At 41.8% G+C, this 16,192-nt stretch overlaps 1 protein-coding gene across 1 annotated transcript; it reads left to right on the plus strand.

The window, feature by feature from the left end:
* Positions 1-2,258: 2,258 nt before the first annotated feature.
* Positions 2,259-12,779, plus strand: LOC120304554 (integrin alpha-M-like). Its single transcript, XM_039335288.1, has 7 exons — positions 2,259-2,416; positions 4,950-5,030; positions 5,748-5,875; positions 7,643-7,788; positions 8,027-8,177; positions 11,007-11,151; positions 12,443-12,779. Exons 1-7 carry the CDS (start codon positions 2,365-2,367, stop codon positions 12,613-12,615), a joined length of 876 nt encoding a protein of 291 aa, XP_039191222.1. The 5' UTR covers positions 2,259-2,364; the 3' UTR covers positions 12,616-12,779.
* Positions 12,780-16,192: the final 3,413 nt, after the last annotated feature.

Here is a 16,192-nt window from a genome sequence, read left to right on the forward strand (position 1 = left end):
GTACGAGGCAACTGTTCTCAGCTTCTAATGAATCATTACAGGTAGTCTTCTACTTATAACAGTTCATTTAGTGACCAAAGTTACAACAGCACTGAAAAAAGTGACTTATGACTATTTTTCTCATTTACAACCATTGCAGCATCCCCAGGATCACATGATCAACATTTGGACGCTTGGCAACTGACTCATATTTATGACTGCTGCTGTGTCCCAGGGTCACACCTTTTCTTTCTGACTTTCTGACAAGCAAAATCAATGGGAAAGCCAGATTTACTTAACAACCATTTTACTAACAACAACTATAGAGATTCTCTTAACAACTGTGGCAAGAAAGGTCATAAAATGGGGCAAAATTCACTTAACAACTGAAATGTTGGGCTTAATTGTGGTTGTAAATCAAGGACTACCTGTACTTTGAAGAAACATTCAAGGTAATCTAACCCACCCTCCTGCTCAATGTAAGGTCTACTACTTGACAACTTTAAGATGTGTAGGCTTGAACTCCCAGAAGTCTTCTCTAGTTGCCATGGTTGAGAAACACTAGACTATCTTTAATAAGTTGCCAAGTTTGAGAAATACTTAGCAGAGTATCTCTAACCAATGACCATCCAGTCTCTGTTTGAAAGCCTCTCACTACTTCATTTGACAATTTTTGTCACAAATGAATCCAATTGGTTTCTGAATTAGGTGCCATTCAGATATACTGTACTATTGCTGGATCATGGGGAAATATATACAAACACCCAAGAACATTAAATGCAAGGGAGCCACAATTAAATTGGCCTTCACTAACTGAATAGGTCAGTAGAATGAATAAATGCAAGCAGTTGACATTGTCATAGCTAAATATTTGCTTAACATTGATCCCAGGGTTATCTTGATTTCCATTAGGTAAGATCAAATTTTTAAAGAGAGATGGTGGTGTAAATATACAATTTAAATCTGCCTGAATCCAGTTTCTAGATTCATTTTAAATCCAAATCCATTGTGGTCATGATAAACCTTACTTTTCTTCTATTCTTGGAACCAGTTCCTGAAACAGCTGTTGATTGGCTTCAGAGCAAAAGGCCAATTCGTGGCCAACAACTATTCTACCTGTTCAGCTCCCCATATAAGTGGGCAGGGCATGAGTTTTCTGCACAGATAATCCAAAATGAAATCATGTTCATTTCAACCTTATAGAACAAATGAGCTGAACAGTTGGAATTGATTCCCCCAGGCATAGAAGTCAAATGTTTGTAAATACAGAATACAAAGTTACTTTGTATTGATGCTTTTCTTTAAAAATAGAACTTCAAAGTATACATTAACCATACTTTTTCAGATTGAATTGATTGAGAGATTTTAAAATGCTGGATTAATTGGCTCTTTTGGTTCATATTAAAATGATAGCAAGGTAGGAGTGCTGGATTTAAAATAATTGCCTTTGTGCTATTTCTGAAACTCTAATCTGAGTGGCAAAGCCCTGCAAACTTTACCGTACAAGTGACAACATATCTTTGTGCATAGTGGCCAGTGGGGCACTTAGAAGATAAGAGGATAAGTATTAGACAGAGTGGTGGTTGGTATTATAATTGTTGGTTAGCAAAACTTCTGGGAGAAACTGAACCACAATCCACTGTGAGATCAAAGGTGCAAAGGGTCAAAGCAAATCTTGGAATTAAGCCTGGCAAGCTAATCATGGGGATATTCAGTAAGGATCTATCCAAGTATATATAATGATACCCATCCATCATTAAAGGTGGCACTGATGTCTACATAAGGCATTTCATTTCATATTTCTGCATTTCTGTAGAGGTAGTCCTTGACTTATGACCACAATTCAGCCCAAAATTTCTGTTACTAAGTGAGATGTTAAGTGACTTTTGCCCCATTTTACAACCTTTCATGCCGCAGTTGTTAATTGAATTGCTGCAGTTGTTGTTAGTAACACAGTTGTTAAGTGAATCTTGCTTCTCCATTGACTTTGTTGTCAGAAGGTTGCAAAAGGGGATCACCTGGCCCCGGGACACTTCAATCGGTCATAAATATGAGCCAGTTGCCAAGCATCTGTGGGGATGCTGCAACAGTCATAAGTGTGAAAAATGGTCAGTGCCACTGTAACTTCAAACAGTCACTAAATGAATGATTATAAGTTGAGGACTACCTATAGAGTAACTCAACGTGGCTACTGCTCAAGAGTTCAATGACCTAATGGAGCAAATGTTTGCATATCAGAGAGTGACTACTACTGCCAGGAAAGTGAAGCTGTTTTTTATTCAGATGACCTGTTCCGGTCAGTGCTCTTTCAGTGTCCAGCTTACTCTCCAAACAGCCTTTGCCCTCAGAACTAAAAACTTACAGACAACAATTTAGAGGCCAGCCATGGGAGCACTTGGAGTTTTTATTGTCACCTTCCTTTTCTTTGGAGTAGCAGGTGGGTACAAATATTTCAACTGCAGCTGGTCCTGTGGTCAGGTAAAGAGAGATCATTGTGTCAGGCAGGACTTGTTGATGGACACAGGGGGTAGCTCTCTGAGCTTTTCCTTGAAAGCCAACTTTCAGTGATCAGTTGGCATCACTAATTTTTTTTAGGGTAGCCTAAGGTGTCCCCTTCAGTAGTAGTCACCACATCATACCTAAAGTTAGGGGGAGGTTTTGAGGGTGATATGACTCTGCACGACATGGCTGTTTTAGAGTTAATGTTATATTTTTCATGAAAATGAAATGCCAAGACATTGTGTTGTCTGCGTTCATCCTTCTCCCTTTATGAACAGTCAAGATCCGAGCCCTAGGGACCACATATGTGGAACATAACAGCAGTCTGGGGGTCACAGCCCACCCATCCCTAAGAAAATAATCTTAATCAAACCAACATGAAAACCACTATAGGGTACTAATTAAGAATGTCCAGGATTAAATAAGATAGATATTTAAATCTCCATTAAACCAGGAATATCCCTTGGTCTCTGTAATGGTATGTGGTTAAGACTTTGGGATTCTGGGCAAAGAGACACTAACAAGGGATTGGTGAGATAAGAGACAACATAGCCCACAGCTGGATAGTTGGTGGGGCAAGAAACTTAAAAGTGACCCTCCCTGGTTTCTTGGGCTGCAAAGGAGATGGAGGGGAGAGATTCTTTCAATGTAGCTTTACAATAAAGTAGAATTAGCACTTCCGGTGATGATTCCTGTCTGGTTTACTCTACATGGCTGACAATCTCCCAATCCAACTCACATGGCTATTGTGAGAAGTTTCCACAGGAAGAAATAAGCCCAACTTGCTTCAGAGAAAACTTAAAAGAAGATATATTAGTGCTGCTTTACCTGAGATGCAAAAAAATGCAAGTGACCATAGATGGACACATTTTTCATACACACGAGTCTCCTGTTTGAGCAGCGGGATGGACTAGAAGGCCTCCGAAGTCCCTTCCAGTTCTATTCTGATTGACTCACATTTTTGTGTCAAGGCAAACACTGTTGAATTCCTAACACTGGAATGATGTTCAACTGCCAATTTTCTCAGTCTTTGTTCCTGAATTCAGACATGTTAGGGCATCCTTGTGTTTAAATTATTTTACTATGGTCATTAACCCACACAAACTTGTTCTTTCCAAGCACTAAGATGTTCCTCTTTTTGGGAAAAATTATTTATAGTTAAATAGCTAGGGCATCTGGGGCGGAACCAAGCACTTCAGGGTTAGCCCAGTTAGTACACATTCCTTTTATATTTCTGTTTTGCTAACATGCTCCCAAGAATTTGTTTGCCTTACAGGAAGAAGGTGACAAAAGTCAGGAATGGATTGTGGCCATTCCTTTTGTGTGTATAATGTGACTGCAAAACATGTAAAAAAGGAAGAGGGCTTTTACTGTGTGATTGCAGCTTCATTGTGACTTTTTGATATAGAACCTGCAGATGCCTCTATAAATGGACATCTGCCTCCATTTTCTTCCTCTTTAGGATACAAATTCATATTGTTGTTGGAATGGGTTACTGGTTCTTCAAAACATCCATCTTTACCAATTAAATCTCTGAGCAGGAATAGCTGTGTTTCTAGTGCAGATACCAACAGACCCTTGTACATCTAAAAAAAGACCGCATTCACTACCTGACATTTCATATGTTGTGGCTCCTGTTGTTGATATTGTAAAGAAAATTCAAGAATCTGTGATGCCTCAAGATAATGTCGAAGAAAAAACTCTGCTGTGATAATGGGCCCTGCTGGTTGTTTCTGATGGAAGTTGGAACAACAGCTGGAAAACCACCCTTACCCCATCTTTATTAGACTAAAATTACATGTGTATTTAAGAATATTTAACAAATACCTTCTTGGCATATAAATAGTGCTGTAATGATTTAAAGCTGTGGTAAGGATTTAATGGTTTTATGCAGTTGAATGAGGATAAATGCAGTTACTGGTCTAGTGGCGCCTAAACTTCATGGTTTTGTCTTATACTAAGATTAATGGGAGTTATAATTTTTTTAAAAAAAAAATCAGACAACCATTTGGTTATCTAGCCAACCCTGCCTAAGTATCTACAAATATTTATATAGTTAATAGGCACAGTGATAGAGAAATGGAGACACAAATTACCAGATCCTTTACATTTCTTTTTCTCCTCTTAGATATATGCATTTTATGCATATAGCTATATATATATATATATATATATATATATATATATATATATATATATATATATATAGGTCTTTGGTTGTTCGAGTTTTCTCCCGCGTAAAATTGGAAGTGTCTTGGCGACGTTTCGACGAAGTCCCATTCATCATCTCCAGGCTGGTGTTTTCAGCTTCGTGCTTCGAGGAGCAATACACCCATACACACACACACACACACACACACACACACACACACACACACATTAGCACTCTCCTGGCCTTAGAAAATTAGTATCTTCTGTTCAAAATTGCATTGATATTTTTGATAATGATTTACTATTTTCCTTTTGTGTAGTGTCATCAGTCACTTTTGCTATTTCTGATGCTTTTTCTGATGATGACACAACAGCTCCCCCGAGAAAGCCAGAAAATCAGGGTAAGCAAAAAGTGTAAAAATTGAAATCTGCATTTTATAAATGTTATAATTTATCTTTAAATGGGAGAGACCTTAAGATTCACTGAAAATAAGTAACATTTCTTTTTTTATATTAACGTTTGTAGAGTACGTTATTTTAAATCCAGCATTTTAGAAACTTCAGTTTTTGTTAACAAATTAGATTTTTTCTGAAGACAAGCTTGGGTATAAGCTATATATATAGTGAATTGCCATCCATAATTTCTAGCTCTGTATTGATTAGAAATAAAGGGGGTTCAGTGTTAGTGAAAATGGGTAAAACCAAGTTCTATCAACCCCACTTGGAAATCAAAATAATGATTATAAAGTCATGAAAAGGGCATTCTCTATGTACTCAAATGCAGTTCTTTATTGCTCATTCAGATATATTAGGATTATTCTGGAAAGAGATTTTTTTTATAAAAATCACAAAGGATGTTGCCAGCATTTCCCCCCCCCCCCCGGCAAAATGACAGTATCTTTAAAACCTGGAACTTCAGCCTGTGACTCCCTCCCCCCACAATGAAGTAGAATACTGAGATGAAAAAAAAAATATCACCAGTTGAATTTCTGTTTGTTAGGAAACTACTAATATATTCAGGAGGCGCTCAGCTGGACATTGACTGTGATAAGTTGAGAACAGTAGAGGATAGCTTTGATCTTGAAATGAGATTCTTCCCTTTGCTCCTTTCTTTCCAGAGTGTCCAAATATTGCCCGAGACATTGTGTTACTGATCGATGGGTCAGGCAGTGTTCGATTTATGGAATTTCTTGCACAGAAATTATTTGTTGGACTCTTCAGTAAAAGTTTTCCTGAAAATACTCTGGTCAGTTGGAGGGATGGAGAATCCCCTAAGGGGGATAATTTTTTCAAGATGGATTGCTCTCTGAAGCCAAATGGAATGGGATGGAATGCAGTAATGGGAAAATACTTTGTTCTTCTGAGCGGGACTTTCATAAGACAGTTGAGGCACCCATCACAGAGGAGAGGGATACCTTTGTGAGCCATGATAAGAAATGGTGGAAAGAAAAGAACTGCCTAAAACAGGGGTCCCCAACCTATGGTCCGCAGCCTGGTACCGGGCTGCGGCCTGCAGCTGGCAAGCCCTACACCACTAATGGTAGCACCCCTGCACGGGCATTAGCAGTCCCATTTGCGCATGTGCAGGAACGCTAGCACCGCTGCATCACCCAAGCACTGGCGAACCATTTGCGCATGCACACAGGCATCAGCACATGCATCATGGGTACGAGCAACCCACTTGTGCATGCACACCCAGGCTAGCGCCGCTGTTGTGCACTGGTCCATTTGAATTTCCCTGCTGCTCCTTTTCCTTCTGGGCCGCCAAGCTGGAAAAGTTGGGGAATTCTGTTACAATTTAGTTTTTAGAGACAAGAAAGAAAGGAAGGAAGGAAGGAAGGAAGGAAGGAAGGAAGGAAGGAAGGAAGGAAGGAAGGAAGGAAGGAAGGAAGGAGGGAAGGAAACCAGACCATGGAGCATTAGGGGATCAGCGTCCATTGCAACAGATATTCAGATAGTCCTTGACTTATGACCTGATTTCAAAATTATGATGACTGCATACCACCCTCTCTTCCTCCAGTCATGTGAATTCATTTTTGGTGCTTGGTAACTGGCTCACCATTGGTGCCATTTGTAGCATCCTGGTCATGTGCCTGTGATTTTTGATGTTTGTTGCCGGTTTGCAGCATTTACTTCTGGTTTCTAGCAAATAATAATAATAATAATAATCCATTGGATAAAATGGATTCACTTAAATAACCTGATCTGGAAGTATAATCCAAACAGTAAAGGAGCCAAAATCAAAGCCAACACAGTGCTAGGCTGCATTAACAGAGAGATAGAATCAAGATCACGTGAAATGTTAATACCACTTTACAATGCCTTGGTAAGGCCACACTTGGAATACTGCATCCAGTTTTGGTCTCCACGATGTAAAAAAGATGTTGAGACTCTAGAAAGAGTACAGAAAAGAGCAACAAAAATGATTAGGGGACTGGAGGCTAAAACATATAAGGAACGATTGCTGGAATTGGGTATGTCTAGTTTAATGAAGAGAAGGACGAGGGGGGACATGATAGCAGTCTTCCAATATCTCAGATGTTGCCACAAAGAAGAGGGAGTCAAGCTATTATCCAAAGCACCTGAGGGCAGGACAAGAAGCAACGGATGGAAACTAACCAAAGAGAGAAGCAACCTAGAACTAAGGAGAAATTTCCTGATAGTGAGAACAATTAATCAGTGAAACAACCTGCCTCCAGAGGTTGTGGATGCTCCAACACTGGAGCAGAAGGTTGGACTAATGACCTCCAAGGTCCCTTCCAACATTACTACTACTACTACTACTACTACTACTACTACTACTACTACTACTACTATTATTATTATTATTATTATTTGAACTGGATTCATAAGAGTTCAGGGATAATCTAACAAACCATCCAAAAAGCATCAGCTTGGGCAAGGCTGACCTTGCCTGTTGTGGGAATGCAGCTAATTAGTAAATGAATATGAATTGTTCAGAAATTCCAGATTGCTGTTTTCTCATTCATCCTCTTTTTCCTCTCCTCCTCAGTTCTCCCTCCTGCAGTTTTCCAACATAATTCAGGAGCATTTTGACTTCAGAAGTTTCCAAAATGACCGAAACCTAAACTCTGTCCTACAAGAAGTCCGTCAGCTGCATGGCTCTTCCTACATGGCCACTGCCATCCGGAAAGCTGTGTAGGTCTCTGGGCAGCCTTTCCTCTTTCCCAACCCTGGCCTGAGCTCCTTCCTGCTTGGTTGGGTCTAGGCAGGCTCACATCCCCTATCATGGAGCCATGGCTATGGTAGAATCCTCAACCCTTGGAATGTCTGCTGCTAGACCAGGATACAGGACTGGAAAAGGAAGTGGGCAATGGCACTTCAGTCTCTCTCTCTCTCTCCCTCTCTCCCTCCCTCTCCCTCTCCTATTTATTAGGGAACAGTTCACCCCTCAGAAAGGCGCTCGCAACAATGCCAAGAGGTTCCTGGTGATTGTGACTGGTGGAGAAAAAACTGGGGATCCCTTGGACTATGCAGAGGTTGTCCAGGAGGCTGACAGGGCTCGAATCACACGCTTTGCTGTTGGGGTGAGATCTAGCTTATTTACCTTTCTTGTCCATCCCCTCTTTTGTTGTTTTTCATTCTTTTATTGCTTTTATTGTTTTTACTTTGCTTTAATTGTTAACGGCCCAGAATTATGTACAATGTCTTGGTACCCAACTGCTTTGAAACTCATTGAATTTGGTATTCAATGCATTTTGATGTGAAAATTTCATCCCGGTACCCATTGTTTATTTGGTACTCAAGGCACAAGCTAGAACTTGTCGGTGTCAGCTGCCTTGTGATTTGCTACATTATTCCTTATGGGGAAAAATTGTTTGGTACTCATAGTTTTTAATACTCATCGTGCCTCCTGGAACTGATAAGTACCAAGGTACCACCGTATATGAAATGGGTGGCCTATACATTTATTAAATCAATCGATCAATCAATGTGTGCAGCAGTCATACACATAGACACCTATATCTATAAGTATCTAATTGCAATGAGGCCTGATTATCCCACCTTCCTTTCTTTAACTATTCCTACATTAATTCTTATTTTGTTGGAATTAATGGGAGTATTACGGGATGTTGTTTGAAACCTGTGTGTGGTTGTTGTGTTTGGTCTGTGTTAGTATGAACATGTACTTACCGCTTTGACTTTTATTTCATGAACTACTTTTACTGGACGGAGTTTTGTAATTACTAGGTTCTTCGGAATTGTACCACACCTTTGTAAAAGCACAGATTAATAACTATTATTATCACACATTTTATTTTTACCAAAATAAAAATAGTCATTGGCTCCAACCCAGTGCTCACTGTGAATATGTGTGTACTGATCCAGGAAAAAAATGAAATAAATGAACTGAAATAAATAAAATAAAATAAAAAAGTAAGATGAGAATGGTAAGGAATATCCCAGACAGAACTGGAAAGGATAGTATAAAGCTTTGTTGCCAATTTGTCTTCTGCTGTACAGTATATGACAGATTATAGCACCTATTTTACCAAAGAGCAATACATAAATTTCTCCTCTCCACAATAACCATTTTGTTAGTATGTCCATGTCACACTCTCAGACTTCCAAATGAACTCAAAAAGGTTGTCTGTCTATAATACAAATACTTCTTGTTTAGTGACTACCTCATTTACTGACTATTCGGAGTTACAATAGTGATGAAAAAATAACTTTGGGACCAATGCTTGCATGTACGACCTTTGCAGGTCAGTAAAGCAAAGGAAAGCTAAAAGGAAAATGATGAGCCCAGTTGCAATTTTACTTAACAACCAAATTGCCAGGCCCGGTTGGAGTTGCTAAATGAGAGCTACCTGTATTTCCAAAGCTAGTCTTAAGCACAAAAGTTTTCTAATGGCAACTGCTTGCCAAGGTTTCAATAGGGACAGCGTGCTTATTGGGTAGCAACCAAGAGGAATCTTGTCTTGCTGTCGGCAAACTGCTAAGTCTACAGTTTCCAAGGGTGTTTGGAAACTGTTTTCCAAAAATCAGTCCAGCTTGATGGTAACAGTTAATAATTAACCTGTCTGAAACCTAAGGAGGAGGAGGGGTTGATATGTAATTATCAACATTTGCAAACTGAACACTCCCTTACATGTTCTGCCAGAGCTGTTTTGGTGCTGCTTTGTGAGAGGTAATGCACCAGCTTCCTGCAACTTGACTGCAATGCCTCTAGGCCAGTTTATCAAGCAGAGGCTGTGTTTCTGGTTGTCCTCTTTGGTAAATCCTTGCCCCTTGTTCTGTTTTTGCCCGTTGAGGATGCCATAACATTCCTCCCTGAAGCAATCTTCACCTTCCTTTCCAGATTTCCTGGATTAAAAGATAAATTTCAGAGCACGGTTGCATTGCTGCAGTGTTTCTCAAACTTGGCAACTTTAAGATAGGTAGATTTTAATTTTCAGAAATGGTGGGAGCCAACAATAACAGAATAACAGAATTGGAAAGGACCTTAGAGGTCTTCTAGTCCAACCCCCTGCTCAAGCAGGAGACCCTATACCAGTGGTTCTCAACCTGTGGGTCGGGACCCCATTTAGGGTCGAACGACCATTTCACGGGGGTCGCCAAACAATGCAGTCCGCCATTTTTTTCCCCTTTTCCTTAGCTGTGCTACTCCCTTTTATTCTATTGGCTTTTGAAAGCCAATAGAAATGACTCTCTTGAATAGAATCTAATTCTATTGGCTTTCAAAAGCCAATAGGAATTGTCCAGGCTGTCTCTGCCCTGCTGAGCCCGCCAAAAGTCCCATTCTGCAAACGGTGCTGCACCAGTTGAATAGTCCTCGACTTACGACCGGTTGAGTAGTCCTCAACTTATGACCAGTTGGGGGTCGCCGCATTAAAAAGGTTGAGAACCACTGCCCTATACCATGGGTAGGCAACCTTGGCTGTTTTATGATTTGTGGACTTCAACTCCCAGAATTCCTAAGCCAGCATGGCTGGCTTAGGAATTCTGGGAGTTAAAGTCCATGAGTCATAAAAAAGCCAAGGTTGCCTACTCCTACCCTATACCATTTCAGACAAATGGCTGTCCAGTCTATTCTTAAAAGCCTCCCGTGATGGAGCACCCACAGCTTCTGAAGGCAAACCGTTCCACTAGCCAACGACATGCATTCAGGTCTTTTACAGTGCTTAAAGGACATATATTAAATGAAGGCAGCAATGTTTCCTATAATTGTAGAGCATTGGGAATTTGGAGGAGATGAATTTTGGGTCATAGGTAGTCCTTGAAGCTCAGTCCACCATCGAACAGGGCAGAGGGCTAAGTAGGAGAGAACCCTATTTTCTTCTTCATTTCTACAATCTTCCTTTGACAACCAGTACTCAATGGTCTTTCACTGACTTTCTTTTTCCTGGAAGGCTGGTCCAGCGTTTTCAAGCAGACTGGCTCAGCGGGAGCTTCACGCCATGGCTTCCCGTCCTGCCACAGAGCATACCTTCATCCTGCGACAGTTCTCAGATCTCATAGATATCCAACTGAAAAGGAAGATTTGTGCCAGTCATGGTAATAGGATTTGGTATCTTGGGGAACGGAGAAGGGTACCCATTCATATACCCAGAAAGGGCTAAGGGCTCTTGCAAATCTATGCATGCATTATTGTGATGTTGCAGTGAAGACTGTTCCTAATTAGTAATTCAGCCACTTAACACAGTTTTCACCTGAAAATCCATTCACTTTCTCTCCTATAACCTTTTCTGCAGCAGGTTTGGATATTCTGTGGCCACCACATAATTTTTTTTTTTTAACAAGGGCCTTTTTTGGTCCTCCTATAAACCACGAAGTTCTGCCAGGCTACCTGATATCGTTTATTGTATATGGATAGTGTTGTTCTGGCTACTAAAGCACTGGCACTCGTGACTGAATATCAAAGATTGTGGAAATGATTTTATTTTAATTTCTGTGTGGACCTTTTAAAAGAGTAAAGATCAGGTGAATGATTGGATTGATAATGATTTTATTTGCACAAGAATTAATTTGAGGAATTTAATTCCAAGTGGTGTGCAGCATAAATGGCTTCAAAATGGCATTAGATTAATAAATGGAGACAAAGCTTACCAATATTTCCAGTGGGTAGCTGAAGTAACTTGCTATATTCCAAGAGAAGGCAAAATTGCCTTCCTGTCTGGCTCAAATGGGGTGATGTTCAGGAATCTGAAGGAAAATGAAGTCAGCAACTAGGTTGATATTGAAAAGCTTTGCAAAACAAAACCTGGTTGGTACTTAGATGGAAGTCCATTGCAAGATACCAAGATTATATGTTAAATTGTATAGCTGAAAATCTATCTTGGGGGAAGGCAATGGCAAATCACTTCCAAACTACATGGATGTATCCAGGAATTGGGCTTAACCTTAAAGAAGCTTTACTGTACCTTTTAATACTGATCATAAGAAGTAAATCACTGCCACATAAAGGAAGATAATGCTATTAAGCATCTCAAGATGAGCCAGCAAAACCAATTTTTCTTCTTAATAAAATTCTTGCCCCTCAATTGGAGTAATGTGATGGGCAAAAATTCACTCATAGATTATGCATTTCTTAGGGATAGAAATAGTTCTTATCAGTCACTATCTGCTTTTCCTTATTGGTTAAAATCCTAACAATTATAACCCCTTTCCCAAAAGGGAACCATGTGGCTGAACCCTTAACTGCTATATTTCTGGGTATATGTCAATATAGGGGGTCTCTATATAAAGGGTGGTGGTGAGGAAAGAATTATTGCAATTGATTTTGCCTGATAAAGAGAGGCTGAAATGGCAGATCCAATGTGAGAAAGTCTGCTTTGTTTTCTTCTAGGTACTGTGGTTCCACAGCCCACATTAGCACCCCCAATTTCTTGCACCTCGTGCTCGGATCCCGGTGTGCTGCAGAAACTGGAGCAATTGGTCCAAGGCCTGGATCAAGTAAAATCCAAGTTGGATCAGCTAGCTGCCAAGGTTGGGAAATGCGGACAGAGTTCCCATGGTTAATGTAGTTGGCAGCAGGAGGAGAGTGATGCAAAGAAATGCAGGATAAGCTTAAGGAGTGTTTTTGTATTTTTGGTTGAGTTTCAAGGAACCAAACTTCTGAATTTAATCCAGGTTCCAATATGATGCTGAAGACCCTTTGATGCAATAAAACCATTAGCTCCTCAGGCTTGTGTCTGCTTTTTTTAAATATAGCAACAATATATTCCTGTCCTATAGAAATTACCTTGGAGATACTCACTACATATTATTTATTTATCATATGGCACATTCACATCACATTTCAATAAAAACACAAGAGGTAAAAACATAAAATATGAAATATAAGGTCTAAAATATTACAAACATATGTCTGGATTACAGATATAATTTTTCCTTCATTTGTTACCGCCAGGAAATCAACATGTTCCATGTTAGCAGTACAATAGTATATCACAGATTCTGTGTTGCATTGAGGCACTCACAACAGGAAAGGCCTCTTTTCTTCAAGTCCCATGTGAATGTTCAAGCCAAATTTGGTTAACCTTTGAGGTAAAAGTGTTAAGTCCTCAGCGAAATGGCAATGACGCGAGAAGCAGTTGTAGTTCTCAGGAACCTCTTTATTTCTGTTCAGCATACTGGTTACAAGACGCCGACAACGCCCAAGTCTCCCTGCCCCTTTTATAGGCGATCCCTGGGCCAAACTGCAACATTTGATGCACCTGCACTTTGCGCATGCGCGCGAGTGCTAGCGACAGCCAGTCTGGTCCCGGGCAGCTTGCACCTGCCTGGGACCGTTGCAATGCCCCGAGCCTGCCTTCACAGGCTCAGGACATGACACCCCTTCCCCCCCGGCTAAGACTATAATCATACAAATAATAATATGCAACCCAATATGAGTGTGATACCCATACTAGCTTTCGTACCAGTTATCTCTTTTGCTTCTATTGTTCCCCAGTGTTCCATTTTTTCCTACATGTACAAAATACTCTCTGTTAACTCTGTTTTGCCAGTAGGGTTACAAAATCTTCTAAATACTTAGGAGATCTTTTAGCTCTCTGTGACCTCCTGATTTCTGGATACCTTCCAAGTACCCCTTGACTGAGGGGTGCTGTATGCTTGTTCCCCTTGCTTGGCCCTGGTGATTCCCAAGGACTGTGCTCCAATGCCTGGCCTGCTTGCTTGCCCACCGGGCTCGTCAGGCCAGGGCTTCTTTCTCTGTTTGACCTGGTTGTCCTGCCTGGTTGCAGGCTCTCTGGCCCTCCTAAGTGACTGCCACTGTTGGGCAACTCTGTAGAACCTCCCAGGTCTGTCCTAGATCTATCAAGAGGCTGTCTTCCCTCATGTTCCCGTTCTGTAACTGGGCTTACTAGGGTTTCAGTACTGTCCCAAAACTCAGTTGTCCCCTGAGTGATGCCAGAGGTGTTGTAATCGGGATTCGGTTCCTCGACCACCTCCCTATGTGCTTGCCCCCTTCTAGGAGCAGTGGCAGTGTTGGGCCAACTAGACGGAATGTGTGCCAGCTCTCTTGCAGGGTGTGGGTTGTTTGGATGCTCCCGGATATCCTCCCTGACTGGAGTACTGAATGATGCTGGTGTGTAGTGACTATACCCCCGGGGTGATTCCCTGGCTGGAGTAGGCACTGGTGCCTGAGTTCTAGTTGGACTCCATGAATTCCTGTTTGGAGCACTCGCGGAATTTTGGAATGAGCTGTCTGTGGTTCCCTCGTTAATGATAGGCTGCAGCCCACACCCTTCCCTTTGCCCATAGGGATCCCCCTCCCCCCTGGAAAAGAACCAGGAGTCTCAGTGAGAAGGTCCCGTCTTGTGCGTAGCTGATCGATGTGTCGTCGCAGGACACGACCGTCGTCCAGGGAAACCTCGTAGGACAAAGGACCTGTGACTCTGGACACAGTGGCAGGGACCCATAAATGACCAGGCCCGTAGTTACGAGTCCAAACCGGGGCACCCACTAGCAGTTGTCTAGATGCCCTGGGGTGTGTGATTGTAGAAGGTAGTCTGTCCGGGTGCAACCGGTCAAGCTTGGTAGTCAGTTTGCGCCCCAAAGGAAGTTCAGCTGGGGTCCTCCCGGTAGAAGTGGAAGGTGTAGTGCGATAAGAAAGGAAGAAGTCAGCCAACCTGTGATGCCAGTCTCCATAGGTTAGTTTCTTCAAAGCATCCTTGGTGATGCAAACCATGCGTTCAGCCATACCGTTGGTGGACGGGTGGAAGGGCGCAGAGGTGGCATGACGAATCATGTTGGCCTGTAAGAAAGCTTGGAATTCGGAAGAAGTGAATTGAGGGCCATTGTCAGATACGAGGACATCAGGAAGCCCGTGTGAAGCAAAAATCCCCCTCAGTACTTGAATAGTCTTTGCAGTGGTGGTGGAAGAGACAGGTACAACCTCAAGCCATTTTGAATGACTATCAACCAAGACCAAGAAGAATTGACCCTGAAAGGGCCCAGCGTAGTCAATGTGCACCCTAGACCATGGAGACTGTGTTTCCTCCCATCTATGTACAGGAGCTTGGGGCATTTCAGGGCGTGAGCGTTGACAAAGGTGGCATGCATGCACCTTAGCTTCAATGTCTCTGTCTAACCCAGGCCACCACAAATGGCTGCGCGTAACCGCCTTCATACGTACAATGCCAGGATGACCCTTGTGGAGGGAACCTAAGACCCTAGTCCTCATTGAGGTAGGAATGACAACTCTGCTCCCCCAAAGCAGACAACCCTGGAAAGTGGATAACTCGTTCCTTTTTGACCAGAAACTCTGAAACTCAGTGCCTGGACAGCTCTCTGGCCATTCAGATAAAACCCAAGATAGGACACGAGAAAGTGTGAGATCTGTGGCTGATTCAGCAGCCACATCCTTGGCATCTAAAGGGGACTCAGGCAAGGCTTGAACTGAGAGGATATTGATTGTTGGTGCAGGGTCAGCCTCTACTACTGGCAGGGGTAATCTACTGAGGACATCAGCATGGCCCATTTCTTTCCCAGGTTTGTGAAGTAAAGAAAAACCATAGGCAGACAGAAAGATAGACCATCTCAGCATTCTGGGGGAGATGATTTGGGGGGTTTGTTTATGTGTGGTAAACAGCCCCAACAAAGGCTTATGGTCAGTGAAGACCGTGAAATGCCTGCCATATAGGAAATCATGGAACTTTTTGATTCCAGCAACAACAGCTAAAGCCTCCCTGTCAATTTGAGCATAATTTCGCTCTGCAGAAGACAAGGTCCTGGAGTAATATGCAACAGGAACCTGAGTTCCATCTGGTCTGAGGTGGCTTAGTACGGATCCCACCCCATAAGGAGAAGCATCACAAGCGATGCACACAGGAAGGGATTCATTGAAATGTGCAAGCACACTGTTAGAAGTGAGTAAGGCCTTAACTTTATTGAAACTTGCTTCATGCTTTTGTGACCACTGCCTGTTTGTCCAGGAGCCTATGAAGAGGTTTGGCTACACTAGCCTTGTTTGGAAGGAAGGAGTTGTAAAAGTTCAAAAAGCCCAGGAAGGCCTGTAGTTCGGCCTTGGACTTTGGCCTAGGAGCATGCATAATAGCTTTTAATTTGGACTCAGCAGGGTGAATCCCAGTAG

Source organism: Crotalus tigris, unplaced genomic scaffold (genome assembly GCF_016545835.1).
Source record: "Crotalus tigris isolate CLP2741 ecotype Arizona unplaced genomic scaffold, ASM1654583v1 scf7180000017639.5415321, whole genome shotgun sequence".
NCBI lineage: Eukaryota > Metazoa > Chordata > Lepidosauria > Squamata > Viperidae > Crotalus > Crotalus tigris.

Bases quoted from the DNA above. Each gene is read 5' to 3' on its own strand.
- LOC120304554 (XM_039335288.1), top strand. From the start codon at position 2,365: ATGGGAGCACTTGGAGTTTTTATTGTCACCTTCCTTTTCTTTGGAGTA. The intron at 2,417-4,949 runs GTGGGTACAAAT...CCTTTTGTGTAG, and splicing joins CCTTTTCTTTGGAGTAGCAG to TGTCATCAGTCACTTTTGCT. The intron at 8,178-11,006 runs GTGAGATCTAGC...TTTTCCTGGAAG, and splicing joins TCACACGCTTTGCTGTTGGG to GCTGGTCCAGCGTTTTCAAG.